This window comes from Triticum aestivum, chromosome 7D (genome assembly GCF_018294505.1).
Source record: "Triticum aestivum cultivar Chinese Spring chromosome 7D, IWGSC CS RefSeq v2.1, whole genome shotgun sequence".
NCBI classification, from domain to species: domain Eukaryota; kingdom Viridiplantae; phylum Streptophyta; class Magnoliopsida; order Poales; family Poaceae; genus Triticum; species Triticum aestivum.
In genome coordinates this window covers 29,099,072-29,116,873 of record NC_057814.1, presented here as the reverse complement: position 1 = coordinate 29,116,873, position 17,802 = coordinate 29,099,072, and the positions used below count along the sequence as shown (strand labels likewise).

Below are 17,802 nucleotides of genomic sequence, written 5' to 3'. Positions count from 1 at the left end.
ACTCTTAGAAAGAACCATATGCTAATGATTAGTTGAGGTACACCGTCGGTTTAGGGAGTCTTACTGAATTTCTGGAGTTGTTTACGCTTTTGTGAGGGAATTTTCTCGACCGCTAATCTATATTATTCCAGTTCTGGTATCCTCTCGGTGCTCACATCAGCCGTGTGATACAACATATCACAACTCCCTTCATGCCCTTCTTGCATAATGATAAATTTTCTAGACAACATAATGATCGACCCACTGGTCATGCTTGCATTGTTGTTCCTCATGAGGCATGAGTTACACCATTCAGTGGCATCACGCTTACCCTGTGCTTTACTTAGAAGTTCTGGTGGCCATTGCTCACCACTATATATACAATGTTCTATCTAAACCATTTGATATTAGTCCTTCCTATGTTGGTTATCAGGCCATGAGGTGCTACATTTTCCACGATGAGCTTTTGTTGTGCCTCACTGACAAGCTGAGATTTTAGAAGAAACTGAAAGGAGGTGTGGACCATCCTGTCTCCCGCTGTCCTCGTGTTGCAGATTTCACAAGATTTCGACTGTCAACCACGCAGCTGCAAACCAGAGCAGCAAGACTAGATTGGCCAATTTTACATGAGTTCAATGGCCAGCGCCCTGGCGCAATTCAAGCGGCGCCAGTGCTCGATGCCGAGAGAAGCATGCATGTAATTCGTCTCATCACCGGGTAGCCTGAACGTGGTCGAGGCCTCGTCTGATGGTTTAATAAAGCAGATGAAGACAATATGCCCCTCTGCCCTGTCATGTAAATCCCCCGTGTACTTGTCGACTATTGCTCAAAAAGGAAGAAAGAGCCATCACTTAGTTATACTTTGTGCTACTCTCCAATATGTTTAAAATCTTATATTCCACCCTGTGTAACATACGAACAATAAACCACCATTAATCAAATTCATACTATATGTAGTCAATAGTCCGTGCGTTTCTGAACAATTTGTCACGAGAGCTCGAGAGCAAAATGGAACAGGGGAGGGCAGCCACAGCAGCGATCCTGGTGAAAAATAACAGAACACAGGACCGATGAGGATCATTGGTTAAAGGAACGGCAAGACCCTGTACACATTTCATTTCATCTCATTGCATACACATTCAACGGCATTTTTCAAACTCTTTGATCTTCAAGACATAATGGATTGCCAAAAATGATTAAAAGTGTGCCCATAGTGCAAACTAGAGAAGCTACCACCTGAAAAGAAGAAATAACAGCAGAAACTGTGGTCGGAGGACAAGGAAATTAACAGCTGGGTGATAATGCAGCACACAAGAGCAGATTATATGGAGCAACACGCATTAACCAGCAAAACCGTTTGTACAATACAATTCCACACGATTCAGACATAGCCTTGAGGTTGCCGCGGTCGTTTTCCCCTTCAACATTTAAACAGTTCGTTTCGTCCAGGAAATCACCTTGCGAGACGAAGATAGTAATGACTTCAGAACGGTAGAGGGAGCAAAAGCTATCAATACTAGTACTATGGGGAGAAATAAATATATATCTAGAACAACAACCAAAATATCATTGTCGCACTTCCACACGTTATCGGGCCTACGAGGTGATCGAGAAATAAATTAGCTGGCGCTGTCACCCCGCCAAGAGCTTGTGGTCAAGCGAATTCAGCAAACATCGCGGTCGAGACGATTGAATCATCGACCCAACAACTTAACGCCTAATACCACCGCCGCCACCACCACCACCACCAGGTCCTCCTGCTTGCCCCCTTGGACCCTTAAAACGAGCAAACTGCAGCCTCAGCTGAGGTGAACTGCGGTCATGTTCATCAAACTTATAGCCTGCAAAATCAACAAAACAGATTAGCCTCATATTTGCGGTATTTTATTATTCGCAAAGTGACAATGCTGCATGCAAGAGCTAAGCAGCTAGACAGCAAAACAACCAAACAGATTAACAAACGTTTCATCTAACAAATGCGTAATACTCCATTCATGATATGCCTAACTAATTCGAAGCACGTGCCTAGCAGACAACACCTTGCCTCAGAATGACCACTAGATCATGCAGAATAGCATACCCTAAATTAGTTTGCTGTTCATTGGAAATGCTTTCTGAACCACGATGCTGTTCGCTTCTGCAAGCTGTCAGCAAACTCCTTGCATGAGTATGTTACATACATTGCCCTTGACTAGCTTGATTCTATCTAGCCGCAGAAATTAACAATGAGTGACTGATCACCAACCATCTCTCTGGAATAAGGCAGTAGAATAGCGCAGCAAGCATCACTAACGAGTAGTGCTCATATCAGGGCTTAATATATCTTGCTAAAAAGGGTGGCAAAATGACAGACAGGATGCAGTCCAGGAGTATGAGCAAGGCACAATCTTGTTTTAACGATAGATGGTAAATAATAAATATCAATAGCATTTTCTACTGTAGATTGTTCAGGCACGAGCCTAGTCTCAAGTCCACGTTATAAAATCTAGGGGAGCCTTATCACCTGAACATCATCTACCACCAAATAGCGTAATCAGCAATGAACAGTAGGCTGATATATGAAGCAAAGTGCGATGACTAAAAAATATGTTGGTCAATTCCTTCACACCAAAATAAAGGATAGTGACTTAAGTTGAATGAGTTTGATTCTGCTAACACAAACTGACAGCTTTGGCATTTGGCTAAAGGCTTCAAACGACCAATATTCCTCACAATGTTACAAACACCTATGCAGACTTGACATGAATTATTCGAATTTATGCATGTGGTAGAACTATGAGATAACTGGCACTCTCCAAGGAAAAAAGAAAGAAACCATACTAGTTGAGAACAAATTATTTAGTTTCAACAGAATATAGATTGGAGAGTATGTATTCATGCCAAGTTCATCGGTTTCACCTTGCAAAGCTTCCATGGCAATAGCTGCTTGAGCAGCATTAGTGAAATCAACAAAACAGAGGACGATTGGGTCACCACCAGGCTGTCAGAAGCGAAGAGTTAGAAGAATAAATGAAAATCAAATGTGAGGCAAGACCTGACAAACGCCCAACAGCTCACTTACATGTCTTGGTTCTTTGTTTACAAGTCTCACCTCCTGAAAGCCAACAAATGGTCGAAAGATATCTGGGTGGAAAAGTGAAGGACCAACAGCTAAAACATGAAGGCAATGTTATGAAGGACAACAAGTGCAGAGAGTTACAGAAAAGGTGTAGGTTTTAAGGATACGAGAAACTTCTCGGCGTTCACAGTCAGGAGGGATGCCTTCAATGAACAAGGTGTTTGAGGCATCTGGGGGAAGGGGAGGCTCTGGCATTCCACCACCAAAACCAACATTCCTGCCATTCATACCCCCAGCAGCCATCCCCGGACGATCATCAGCTTGGTAGCCACCAGCACTGGCTCCCGCGGTAGGCCTGATAGATCCACCAGCAGGTCCAGCGCCATAGGACTGGATTTGCTGAAGATAAGAAAAATGTTAGCTGAGAGTGTTGTTTAGAAAATGAGTAATCAGGAAAAAGGATGATGTATACCCCAGTACGCAGAAAACGCTCGTAGGAAGCATTGAGAGCCTGTGTATCTCTCACGACAGCATATCCTGGCCTTTCTTCATCACGAGGGTAATAGCCCGCCATCTCAGGAGCACCAGGTCCATCTACAAAGGGGAGGAAAGCTAGCAGTAAATACAGGTCACAAGACATACTTTTGCAGGGCTTTTCCCAGAACATTTATAGTTTTATAGCAACGATAGAATTAGAGACGGTGCTCTCTGCCTCTCTCAAGCCGTCTGTTTAATGTGCTGGATTCGGATATTGGTTGAGAAGATAGGCCAAAATCACTATTTTGACCTTGTCGGGATGCTTTTCCCAGAACATTTATAGGTTTATAGCAACCATAGAATTAGAGACAGTGCTGACTGCCTCTCTCAAACCGTCCGTTTAATGTACTGGATTAGGATATTGGTTGAGAAGATAGGCCAAAATCACTATTTTGACCTTGTCAGGATTTTTTAGCATGATCTGAACCCTTCCAGATTTTCTAGAACGATCTGACCCTTTTGGTAATGCCAAGCCTTGTGGCGTTTCTGCCCCACCTAGACACACCAAACCGGGCAGCGTTTCTTCCCTAAATAGATAAGTGGCCACGGGCACACATTGCTGGAAACGCCACAAGCAATGGTGTTCCTTCTTGGGGCAGCAACCCCACAGGCCATGGCGTTTCCAGTAACGCGCTGTGGTTTGGCGTTTCTGCCCTGCCACATAGGAGGTGAAATGCTACTGGCGCCAGGTCGTGACCAGGCCAGAAACGCCCAGCGGTTTGCCGTTTCTATATGTGGGCCAGAAACGCTGGAAGCCGTGGCGTTTTGTGTTAAAGTTTTCCGGCAAGGTCAAAACAGTGATTTCGGCTGAGAAGATATACTGAAACCAGTGTGGCATGGATAACTATAATCAACGAAAGTGTTGGCTCACAGAACAGCTTGCTGTCCCAACTCATAAACGACGGCTAGAACCAAGCAATCAAATCAAAAGTTCATAACAAAATCTTCACTTTTCATCCTAAATCGAAACCCAAGCATGCAAAATCCCAGTCTGCACTCGCACAGCAGCGCCTTCAAAAGTCGATGAGGCTTAGCGCGTGAATCCACCTGGACGGTACCAATTTCAGCACCATTACACCGAGAGATTGTGCAAATTTACCATGGGAGGCACCGCATTCAGGGGTCGAAGGCCTGAAATCTACGCCCCTGGATGCAAATTCCCCACAAAATACGCTTGATTTCGCATCGGGGACAGCCAGCACAGAGCTCAGGCAACCGAGCGCGGATCGAACAGGGCAGCGAGCGCCGCGTCTACACCGGGGCGGCGTCGGCCCGGGCGCAGGCCAGGGCGAAGCGGATCGATTCGACCAGGCGCGGCGGCGCTAAAACCCTAGACGTCCGAATCCGGAGGGGCGAGAGAAGGAACGGATCAGGCCGGGGGGAGGGTGCGGGAGAGAGGGGAAGGAAGAGGGAGGGGGGCGAACCGGCGGAGTAGTCGCCGGGGCGGGGGCGCTTGAGGGGCTGCTGCCTGGCGGCGGCCAGCGACGACTGCGGGGCCCCGGCGGAGGGGGGCGGCATATGCTGCTGCTGCTGCTGCTGCTGCTGGCGCTGGAGGTCGGCGTACCTCCAGTACGCGTCGGCCATGGCTGCCGCGCCGGCCGGCCGAAGGTTCTGGATGCGCCGGAGATGGAGAGAGTGGGGGAGGGACGGGAGAGGGGAGCCCGGGCGAGCGTGCCGAGCTCTGTTTTTTTCGGACGAGTAGGCGGCTGGATCACACCGTCGGCTCCTCTGACACGCACAAAGCGTGAACGGTCCGGATCGGCTCCACGAGCGCAGTAGTAAGTGGGCCGAGCTAGCCTAAAACATAAGCCCAGTATCTCAGAACTGGTAAAATTTTGGGTACTGTTCGACATGAGTGATGAGCTATCACAAAAATTTGCCTAAAAAAAAGCTATCACAACAATGATGAACAATAAAAATACAATGAAAAAAAAAACAAATGAGCATCGCGCCAAGGCTCCTCGAAGGCAAAGAAGCCCATCGGGAAGTGGTCACCGTGGGATCCATCGGTCGTGGCTGCGGCTTGCGCGAGAAAGAAGACGCTGGTTGCGCTGACGGCGTTCCCTCCCTCGCGCCGCTGGCTCCTCCAGCACCGCCTATGGCTTATTCTGATACCCTACCATTGTCGTCCAAGGTCGAGCCAGTGTCTCCCGTTGCCGCGACCACCATCGCCCCCAACTTGTTCGATCAAATGACCAGAGGTAAAAAAAATCTTTTTCAGTTTTCACTAAATTTCATGTGCTCTTTTTTGTATGAAATTGTGGTGTGGTATGTGTGTATTTTGTTCACACTTGATGTATGTCGTGTGATGATGAAACTTTTATGCAATACATCCGTGTTGAGCCGGTATTTCTATCACAAGATTTTCCATCCCAAGAATGTGCATCATAAGAAGATCACATTCTCATGGAAGATGAGAGCTTTGTTGTTCCAACTCAATATGGGGGAGTACCAAAGAAGACAAGATGTTGTGTGACCACTAGTAGAAAACAGGGCTTTGGTTGGGGCCTGGTCAGCCCATTAGTCCCGGTTCTGTCACCAACTGGGACCCATGGGGGCATACGTTCTGGTTTGTGCGCCCAGGGGGCCGGCCGGGCCTCGGGAGGGATTTGGCCCGGTTCTTGTGGACCCATTTGTCCCGGTTCTAAGCACGAACCGGGACCAATGGTCCTCGCTCCTGGCCCACGGCCATTGGTCGCGGTTCGTGCCTAGAACCGGGACAGAAGGGTAGCCTTTAGTCCCGGTTCCAGCCACGAACCGGGACCAATGAGGTGGCTATATATACCCCCTCGCCGGCGAGCAGAGCACTCCACATTGCTCTGTTTTTTCTGGCCGGCGAGGGGAGAGCTTTGTGGTGCTCTAGCTCACCTCCTATGCACATGAGGTGTTCGATGAAATGCCCGAGCCACACTAGTTAAGCTTTCTCCTCTCGAAACTCGACCATCGAGCTCCATTTTCCCCGAGATTTGTCTAGGTTTAGCGGTCCGTCACGTCCCGTCCCCGTCTTCACCGTCGTCGATCGCCCGCGCCGATCTTGTCGCCGGCACCACCGTGGTGAGCCTCTTGTTCTTATCTTCTTTCTGAAAGAAAAAAAATTCTTACTTCAGATAGATACTTGTCTAATTTCCTTACTTTTATTATTCCTTGTTATTATATAGTGCGATGGTTTTGGTATCCGCCCCCGTCAGCCCTCGTCCTGTCTATGATTCGGATGTGGTATTTATTATCTTTTTATAACTATTTGGTTCATTTATTGTTTATGACAATTATGCTGACCAACGTGACATAGATTTTATTTATCTAGGAGGTAGTTGAACCGGAAATTCCAACCGACCCTATTGTCGAGAGGTTAAATTTAGTTGAAGAAGAAAACAATTACTTGAAGGAAAAAATAAAAAAATTGAGGAGGAGAAGATGATATTGGAGTTGCATGTTGCGGATGTCGTCGATGATCACAAGATCAAGATGGATGCAATGCGGTTGAAGATTAGAAAGATTAGAAAATATGCCATTCATACCGAGGCTTGGTATCATTATGTCGTTGGATCAATTGTTACCTTGGTTGTAATTATGATCGCATTTGTTGTTGCATTGAAAGATTTTACATAGTTTCAATGTATGGTTTAACTAGATGCATGCTCTGGAGAGCTACATGTTGTTCAATTTGAACTATGTATGTACTTTGCTTTTAATGTGATGATGAACTTCTATTAATTTGGTCACTTATCTATCCATGTGAATTTGTAATGGTTTTTGACACATATAATTATATATAATGCACGCAGATGAACCGGCAATTGATGTACGGTGACAGACACACCTCCGAGTACATTAAGGGCCTGCATAATTTTTCTCGAAGTGGCTGAGGCAAACAAGCAGAATGGTTTATTGTGTTGTCCATGCCCTAACCCTCTCAACTTTTTAGCACATGCTATGTGGGTGAAATGATGATACCATGCCAACTTTCAACCTTTTCACAGTTCATTTGAAATGCTTTTGAATTTCAGGGTCCTATAGCTCAAAAAATCAGTAAATGCATGAAAAATAACAAATGAAGTCAGAAGGGTTGAAACTTGATGATGTGGCTTTAAATGGTGCATTTTGAACACACAAAAAGTTTGGAGTTCAAATAAGTTCAAAAAAATGAAATCCCTTTTGTAACAGATGAGTTTCCGTATGAAACCCTGATACTTCAAAAGAGATTGTCCGTTTTGTACACGAAGTGCATCTAGTTTTTGCCGTAACCCTCTCAACTTTTTTGCACATGCTATGTGGGTGAAATGATGATACCATGACAAATTTCAACCTTTTCAGAGTTCATTCGAAATGCTTTTGAATTTCAGGGTCTTATAGCTCAAAAAAACAGTAAATGCATGAAAAATAACAAATGAAGTCAGAAAGGGTTGAAAATTGATGATGTGGCTTTGAATGGTGCATTTTGAACACACAAAAAGTCTGAAGTTCAAATAAGTTCAAAAAAATGAAATCCCTTTGTAACAGATGAGTTTCCGTATGAAACCCTGATACTTCGAAATAGATTGTCCGTTTTGTACACGAAGTGCATCTAGTTTTTGCCGTAACCCTCTCAACTTTTTTGCACATGCTATGTGGGTGAAATGATGATACCATGCCAACTTTCAACCTTTTCAGAGTTCATTTGAAATGCTTTTGAATTTCAGGGTCTTATAGCTCAAAAAATCAGTAAATGCATGAAAAATAATAAATGAAGTCAGAAAGGGTTGAAAATTGATAATGTGGCTTTGAATGGTGCATTTTGAACACACAAAAAGTCTGAAGTTCAAATAAGTTCAAAAAAATGTAATCCCTTTGTAACAGATGAGTTTCCATATGAAACCATGATACTTCAAAAGAGATTGTCCGTTTTGTACACGAAGTGCATCTAGTTTTTGCCGTAACCCTCTCAACTTTTTTGCACATGCTATGTGGGTGAAATGATGATACCATGCCAACTTTTAACCTTTTAAGAGTTCATTTGAAATGCTTTTTAATTTTAGGGTCTTATAGCTCAAAAAAATCAGTAAATGCATGAAAAATAACAAATGAAGTCAGAAAGGGTTGTAAACTGATAACGTGGCTTTGAATGGTGCATTTTGAACACACAAAAAGTTTGGAGTTCAAATAAGTTTAAAAAAATTAAATCCCTTTGTAACAGATGAGTTTCCGTATGAAACCCTGATACTTCAAAAGAGATTGTCCGTTTTGTACACGAAGTGCATCTAGTTTTTGCCGTAAACCTCTCAACTTATTGCACATGCTATGTGGGTGAAATGATGATACCATGCCAACTTCCTCAAGGCCTGAAGCTAAGCAAAAGGAATCAACTAAAATTATCAAAGTATTTTCTGTTCAAAACATTATAAGCAAAAATGAAATAAAATAAATAAGTAGAAACAAAATAAAATTAATAAGTAGAAACAAAATAAAATAAATAAGTAGAAACAAATAAAATAAGTAGAAACAAAATAAAATAAATAAGTAGAAACAAAATAAACTTTAATAAATAAGTACTAACAAAATAAGTAGAAACAAAATAAACTTTAATAAAGTATTTTCTATTCCTTTCTTTCTTCTCCTCTTTTTTTATTCTTCTTCCTTTTCTTATTTTTTATCGGGTATGTCGTTATCGATATACCCCCTCCCCAATAACTTCGACATGAGGGGGGGGGAGGGGTCGCCGAGGGTTCGAGGGGCGAGGGTCGGGAACTAGCTAGGGTAGGGGGTCGAGGGTCACCGAGGGGTCGAGGGTCGCCGAGGGTTCGAGGGTCGTCGAGGGACCGAGGGTTACTTCGTTGCCATGTTCGTACCATCATGCGCCCGTTACTTTCGCCTAATGATGAAGACATGGTTTTGTTGAATCCTTTGACACTAGACAAACGTGACATGAGGGGGTCGAGGGTTTGGAAATAGGGTAGAGGGTCGTGGATCGCCCGAGCGGTCGAGGGTCGAGGATCGCCGAGGGGTCGAGAGGTTGCCTAGCTAGTGTCAGAGTATTGAATAAATCCATGGCTTTTGCATATGAACCCTTGAAGCGTTGCCGAGGCCACCCAAATTTACCAAGTTAAAAAAGTGTTGTCGTCGAGGCTACCCTGAACCCTTGAAGCGTTGCCGAGGCCACCCCAAACCCTAGAGAAGCGTCGAGGCCAATAATATGATTCCTTGTTGTGATTAGGTAGCTAGGTCTACGTTTGCCACTAATATATCACCTGCTGTCATGTTTGTATAATAATTGCCATGTTGTAATATTTGCAGAAACAATGGAGCACGGACGAGACGAGGCAGCAGAAGAGGTGTTGGGGGACATAATCTTAGCCGGAGCTGATGTCTTGTCGTATCTTAATGACAATGATGGTCTGGAAGGACAGGGTGAAGAAGAAGGCTACGGTGATCGAACAATGGAGGAGGAAAGACATGATTATGATGGCTCCGGTGACCGAATGCCGGTGCAAGAAGGAGACCGTGATGACGGCTCCGGTGACCGAATAGAGTCCGGCCAGGTATATATATTAATTAAGCCTGTGCTGACTAGCTAATTGATGCATTCATTGTTTTGGTATGTACACATATTAACTCTCGTCTTTCTTCTTTTTTCTAGCCCTCCGGATCGAGCACAAATTCGGTAAAGAAACGAGGCTCGAAGAAAAAGTTGCGCTCGGATGAAAGGTTCACGATCACAGCAATCGCGCGCGATGGCCAACCGATTGAACCCATCCGGACCAAGGAAGCATTTTCTGCTCAGTGCGGGGTTCTTGTTAGGGACAAGATCCTGATCAGCATCCACCAATGGTTTAAGCCTAAGAAGAAAGACCCTGAGGTGTCTTATGTCAACGATATGCAGAAAGATGATCTTTGGACCGTGCTGAAGGCAAATTTCACCCTACCGCCAGAGGAGGATCCGGAGAAGCCAGTTAAAGAGCAATTGATCAAGTCTCATGCTCTTAAGAAGATGGCAGATCTATTCAGGACGTGGAAGAATGAGCTGAAAACATCGTTTGTCGATCAAGAAAAGACACCAGAATTCACCGGCCGGTATGAGAAGATCAGAGATCACTGGGACGCATTTGTGGCCCACAAGACATCGGACAAGAGTAAGAAGATGTCAGCGACAAAAAAGATAAATGCTGCGAAGAAGGAGCATCATCATCGCACGGGGTTAGGTGGCTACCTCAAAGCCCGACCGTTGTGGGCCAAGGCTGAGAATGACCTGCTTGATAAAGGGGTCGAACTAGAGACATTGAACTGGCCAGACCGTTGCCGGACTTGGTTCTTCGGGGTTGGCGGAACCTTGGACCCTGTATCATGGAAGTGCGTTTGGACGAACGAGTAAATGCGAATACCCGTCATGAAGCTTCAGGACTATATCGCCGCAACTCAGCAAGGGACGTTCGTTCCAGATAGAGAGAACGACGAGCTCACAATGGCCCTCGGGAATCCTGAGCACCCTGGACGGACACGAGGCACGTCAGGCTCCGTTCCATGGAGGGCTGGGTTTCCAGACGCAGGCGGTTACAAATGCCAGGAGAGGAGGAGGAAAGTGGAACATACCCAACTACAGAAGCGGCACGCAAGGGTACAAGCGCTAGAGGAACGAGAAGCAGTTCACAGCAAGCGACCTGCCGAAGCTACCCCCGAAGCTACCCCGCCATCTCAGCGGAGAAGCAGCGTGGCTTCCACCAAGCTGCTTCAGCTGGAGCCTGTCTTCATGGCTCCTGCTAGCTACCCCGTGGATGCTATCACGGAGTCTCAACATTGCCACCTTATGACGCAATGGCAGAACTTCAAAGTCAAGGCGGCTGTCGGCTCTGTTCGACCTCCTGAACCCGACGCAACTTTTCACTGCCGTCCAATTCCAGAAGGATATGCTAGGGTGACGGTGGATGAAATAACGGAGGGATTTGAGGACCTCGAGCTTGACCACCCTACCGGTGAAGGGGAGACTCGGCTGGGTTCTGCTCTGAAGACTCCATGCCTGTTGGAAATATGCCCTAGAGGCAATAATAAATGGTTATTATTATATTTCTTTGTTCATGATAATAGTCTATTGTTCATGCTATAATTGTATTGTCCGGAAATCGTAATACATGTGTGAATGCATAGACCACAACGTGTCCCTAGTAAGCCTCTAGTTGACTAGCTCGTTGATCAACAGATAGTCATGGTTTCCTGACTATGGACATTGGATGTCATTGATAACGGGATCACATCATTGGGAGAATGATGTGATGGACAAGACCCAATCCTAAGCATAGCATAAAAGATCGTGTAGTTTCGTTTGCTAGAGCTTTTCCAATGTCAAGTATCTTTTCCTTAGACCATGAGATCGTGCAACTCCCGGATACCGTCGGAGTGCTTTGGGTGTGCCAAACGTCACAACGTAACTGGGTGACTATAAAGGTGCACTACGGGTATCTCCGAAAGTGTCTGTTGGGTTGGCACGGATCGAGACTGGGATTTGTCACTCCGTGTGACGGAGAGGTATCTCTGGGCCCACTAAGTAATGCATCATCATAATGAGCTCAATGTGACTAAGGCGTTAGTCACGGGATCATGCATTGCGGTACGAGTAAAGAGACTTGCCGGTAACGAGATTGAACAAGGTATTGGGATACCGACGATCGAATCTCGGGCAAGTAACATACTGATTGACAAAGGGAATTGCATACGGGATTGATTGAATCCTCGACACCGTGGTTCATCCGATGAGATCATCGTGGAACATGTGGGAGCCAACATGGGTATCCAGATCCCGCTGTTGGTTATTGACCGGAGAGGCATCTCGGTCATGTCTGCATGTCTCCCGAACCCGTAGGGTCTACACACTTAAGGTCCGGTGACGCTAGGGTTGTAGAGATATATGTATGCGGAAACCCGAAAGTTGTTCGGAGTCCCGGATGAGATCCCGGACGTCACGAGAGGTTCCGGAATGGTCCGGAGGTGAAGAATTATATATAGGAAGTCCAGTTTCGGCCACCGGGAAAGTTTCGGGGGTTACCGGTATTGTACCGGGACCACCGGAAGGGTCCCGGGGGTCCACCGGGTGGGGCCACCTATCCCGGAGGGCCCCATGGGCTGAAAGTGGAAGGGAACCAGCCCCTAGTGGGCTGGGCGCCCCCCCATGGGCCTCCCCCCATGCACCTAGGGTGGGGGGGCTTCCCCCTTGCCTTGGGGGGCATGGCAACCCCTTCCCCCCTTTTGGCCGCCGCCCCCCTTGGAGATCCCATCTCCCAGGGCCGGTGCCCCCCCAGGGGGCCTATATAAAGGGGGGGAGGGAGGGCAGCTACCTACAGCCTTGGGCGCCTCCCTCCTCCCCTGCAACACCTCTCTCTCTCTCGCAGAAGCTCGGCGAAGCCCTGCCGGAGACCCGCTACATCCACCACCACGCCGTCGTGCTGCTGGATCTCCATCAACCTCTCCTTCCCCCTTGCTGGATCAAGAAGGAGGAGACGTCGCTGCACCGTACGTGTGTTGAACGCGGAGGTGCCGTGCGTTCGGCACTCGGTCATCGGTGATTTGGATCACGGCGAGTACGACTCCGTCATCCACGTTCATTGGAACGCTTCCGCTCGCGATCTACAAGGGTATGTAGATGCACTCCCTTCCCCTCGTTGCTAGTATACTCCATAGATGCATCTTGGTGAGCGTAGGAAAATTTTAAATTATGCTACGATTACCAACAGTGGCATCATGAGCCAGGCCTATGCGTAGTTACTATGCACGAGTAGAACACAAAGCAGTTGTGGGCGTTGAGTTTGCCAATTCTTCTTGCCGCTACTAGTCTGTTCTTGTTTCGGCGGCATTGTAGGATGAAGCGGCCCGGACCGACCTTACACGTACGCTTACGTGAGACAGGTTCCACCGACTGACATGCACTAGTTGCATAAGGTGGCTAGCGGGTGTCTGTCTCTCCTACTTTAGTCGGAACGGATTCGATGAAAAGGGTCCTTATGAAGGGTAAATAGAAATTGGCAAATCACGTTGTGGTCATACGTAGGTAAGAAAACGTTCTTGCTAGAAACCTACAAACCACGTAAAAACTTGCAACAACAATTAGAGGACGTCTAACTTGTTTTTGCAGCAAGTGCTATGTGATGTGATATGGCCAGAAGATGTGATGAATGATATATGTGATGTATGAGATTGATCATATTCTTGTAATAGGAATCACGACTTGCATGTCCATGAGTATGACAACCGGCAGGAGCCATAGTAGTTGTCTTTATTATTTTGTATGACCTGCGTGTCATTGAATAACGCCATGTAAATTACTTTACTTTGTTGCTAAACGCGTTAGCCATAGAAGTAGAAGTAATTCGTTGGCGTGACGACTTCATGAAGACACAATGATGGAGATCATGATGATGGAGATCATGGTGTCATGCCGGTGACGAAGATGATCATGGTGCCCCGAAGATGGAGATCAAAGGAGCATAATGATATTGGCCATATCATGTCACTATTTGATTGCATGTGATGTTTATCATGTTTTTCCATCTTATTTGCTTAGAACGACGGTAGTAAGTAAGATGATCCCTTATAATAATTTCAAGAAAGTGTTCACCCTAACTGTGCACCGTTGCGAAGGTTCGTTGTTTCGAAGCACCACGTGATGATCGGGTGTGATAGATTCTAACATTCGAATACAACGGGTGTTGACGAGCCTAGCATGTACAGACATGGCCTCGGAACACACGCAATACACTTAGGTTGACTTGACGAGCCTAGCATGTACAGACATGGCCTCGGAACACGGAGGACCGAAAGGTCGAGCATGAGTCGTATAGAAGATACGATCAACATGGAGATGTTCACCGATCTTGACTAGTCCGTCTCACGTGATGATCGGACACGGCCTAGTTAAACTCGGATCATGTTTCACTTAGATGACTAGAGGGATGTCTATCTGAGTGGGAGTTCATTAAATAATTTGATTAGATGAACTTAATTATCATGAACTTAGTCTAAAATCTTTACACTATGTATTGTAGATCAAATGGCCAACGTTGTCCTCAATTTCAACGCGTTCCTAGAGAAAACCAAGCTGAAAGATGATGGCAGCACCTATACGGACTGGGTCCGGAACCTGAGGCTCATCCTCATAGTAGCCAAGAAAGATTATGTCTTAGAAGCACCGCTAGGTGATGCACCAATCCCACAGAACCAAGACGTTATGAACGCTTGGCAGCAGCGTGCTGATGATTACTCCCTCGTTCAGTGCGGCATGCTTTACAGCTTAGAACCGGGTCTCCAAAAGCGTTTTGAGAAACATGGAGCATATGAGATGTTCGAGGAGCTGAAACTGGTTTTTCAAGCTCATGCCCGGGTCGAGAGATATGATGTCTCCGACAAGTTCTTCAGCTGTAAAATGGAGGAGAACAGTTCTGTTAGTGAGCACATACTCAGAATGTCTGGGTTGCATAACCGCTTGTCTCAGCTGGGAGTTAATCTCCCGGATGACGCGGTCATTGACAGAATCCTCCAGTCGCTTCCACCAAGCTACAAGAGCTTTGTGATGAACTACAATATGCAGGGGATGGAAAAGACCATTCCTGAGGTATATTCAATGCTGAAATCAGCGGAAGGGGAGATCAGAAAAGAACATCAAGTGTTGATGGTGAATAAAACCACTAAGTTCAAGAAGGGCAAGGGTAAGAAGAACTTCAAGAAGGACGGCAAGGGAGTTGCCGCGCCCGGTAAACCAGTTACTGGGAAGAAGTCAAAGAATGGACCCAAGCCCGAGACTGAGTGCTTTTATTGCAAGGGAAGTGGTCACTGGAAGCGGAACTGCACCAAATACTTAGCGGACAAGAAGAAGGCCGGCAACACCAAAGGTATATGTGATATACATGTAATTGATGTGTACCTTACCAGTACTCGTAGTAGCTCCTGGGTATTTGATACCGGTGCGGTTGCTCATATTTGTAACTCAAAACAGGAACTACGGAATAAACGGAGACTGGCGAAGGACGAGGTGACGATGCGCGTCGGGAATGGTTCCAAGGTCGATGTGATCGCCGTCGGCACGCTACCTCTGCATCTACCCACAGGATTAGTTTTAAACCTCAATAATTGTTATTTAGTGCCAACTTTGAGCATGAACATTGTATCTGGATCTCGTTTAATTCGAGATGGCTACTCATTTAAATCCGAGAATAATGGTTGTTCTATTTATTTGAGAGATATGTTTTATGGTCATGCCCCGCTGGTCAATGGTTTATTCTTGATGAATCTCGAACGTGATGTTACACATGTTCATAGTGTGAATACCAAAAGATGTAAAGTTGATAGCGATAGTCCCACATATCTGTGGCACTGCCGCCTTGGTCACATTGGTGTGAAGCGCATGAAGAAGCTCCATGCAGATGGACTTTTGGAGTCTCTTGATTACGAATCATTTGACACGTGCGAACCATGCCTCATGGGTAAGATGACCAAGACTCCGTTCTCCGGAACAATGGAGCGAGCAACCAACTTATTGGAAATCATACATATCGATGTGTGCGGTCCAATGAGTGTTGAGGCTCGCGGAGGATATCGTTATGTTCTCACTCTCACTAATGACTTAAGTAGATATGGGTATGTCTACCTAATGAAACACAAGTCTGAAACCTTTGAAAAGTTCAAGGAATTTCAGAGTGAAGTTGAGAATCAACGTGACAGGAAAATAAAATTCTTACGATCAGATCGTGGTGGAGAATATTTAAGTCACGAGTTTGGTGCCCACTTAAGGAAATGTGGAATAGTTTCACAACTCACGCCGCCTGGAACACCTCAGAGAAACGGTGTGTCCGAACGTCGTAATCGCACTCTATTAGATATGGTGCGATCTATGATGTCTCTTACCGATTTACCGCTCTCATTTTGGGGCTATGCTTTAGAGACTGCCGCATTCACTTTAAATAGGGCTCTGTAGAAATCCGTTGAGACGACACCGTATGAATTATGGTTTGGGAAGAAACCTAAGCTGTCGTTTCTAAAAGTTTGGGGATGCGATGCTTATGTCAAGAAACTTCAACCTGAAAAGCTCGAACCCAAGTCAGAAAAATGCGTCTTCATAGGATACCCTAAGGAAACTATTGGGTATACCTTCTACCTCAGATCGAAGGCAAGATCTTCGTTGCCAAGAACGGGTCCTTTCTGGAGAAGGAGTTTCTCTCGAAAGAATTGAGTGGGAGGAAAGTGGAACTTGATGAGGTGATAGTCACCCCTTCCGAACCGGAGAGTAGCGCAGCGCGGGAAAATGTTCCTGTGGTGCCTACACCGACTGGGGAGGAAGTTAATGATGATGATCATGAAGCTTCAGATCAAGTTACTGAACTTCGTAGGTCCACAAGGACACGTTCCGCACCAGAGTGGTACGGCAACCCTGTCCTGGAAATCATGTTGTTAGACAACGGTGAACCTTCGAACTATGAAGAAGCGATGGCGGGCCTGGATTCCGACAAATGGCTAGAAGCCATGAAATCTGAGATAGAATCCATGTATGAAAACAAAGTATGGACTTTGACTGACTTGCCCGATGAGCGGCGAGCCATAGAAAACAAATGGATCTTTAAGAAGAAGACGGACGCAGATGGTAATGTGACCATCTACAAAGCTCGACTTGTCGCTAAAGGTTATCGACAAGTTCAAGGGGTTGACTACGATGAGACTTTCTCACCCGTAGCGAAGCTGAAATCCGTCCGAATCATGTTAGCAATTGCCGCATACTATGATTATGAGATATGGCAGATGGACGTCAAAACGGCATTCCTTAACGGCTTCCTTAAGGAAGAGCTGTATATGATGCAGCCGGAAGGTTTTGTCAATCCTAAGAATGCTAACAAAGTATGCAAGCTCCAGCGCTCAATCTATGGGCTGGTGCAAGCATCTCGGAGTTGGAACATTCGCTTTGATGGGATGATCAAAGCGTTTGGGTTTACACAGACTTATGGAGAAGCCTGTGTTTACAAGAAAGTGAGTGGGAGCTCTGTAGCATTTCTCATATTATATGTGGATGACATACTATTGATGGGAAATGATATAGAATTCTTGGAAAGTATAAAGGCCTATTTGAATAAGTGTTTTTCAATGAAGGACCTTGGAGAAGCTGCTTATATATTAGGCATCAAGATCTATAGAGATAGATCAAGACGCCTCATTGGTCTTTCACAGAGTACATACCTTGACAAGATATTGAAGAAGTTCAGTATGGATCAGTCCAAGAAGGGGTT

General features: G+C 45.8%; 1 protein-coding gene across 1 annotated transcript; it reads right to left on the bottom strand.

The window, feature by feature from the left end:
* Positions 1–1,300: 1,300 nt before the first annotated feature.
* On the bottom strand, positions 1,301–5,296 carry LOC123166963 (nuclear speckle RNA-binding protein A). Its single transcript, XM_044584786.1, has 6 exons — positions 4,999–5,296; positions 3,510–3,631; positions 3,205–3,436; positions 3,041–3,102; positions 2,878–2,959; positions 1,301–1,820 (listed from the first exon to the last, which is right to left on the bottom strand). The coding sequence occupies exons 1-6, from the start codon at positions 5,156–5,158 to the stop codon at positions 1,690–1,692; spliced, it is 789 nt and encodes a 262-aa protein (XP_044440721.1). The 5' UTR covers positions 5,159–5,296; the 3' UTR covers positions 1,301–1,689.
* Between the last annotated feature and the right edge of the window lie 12,506 nt (positions 5,297–17,802).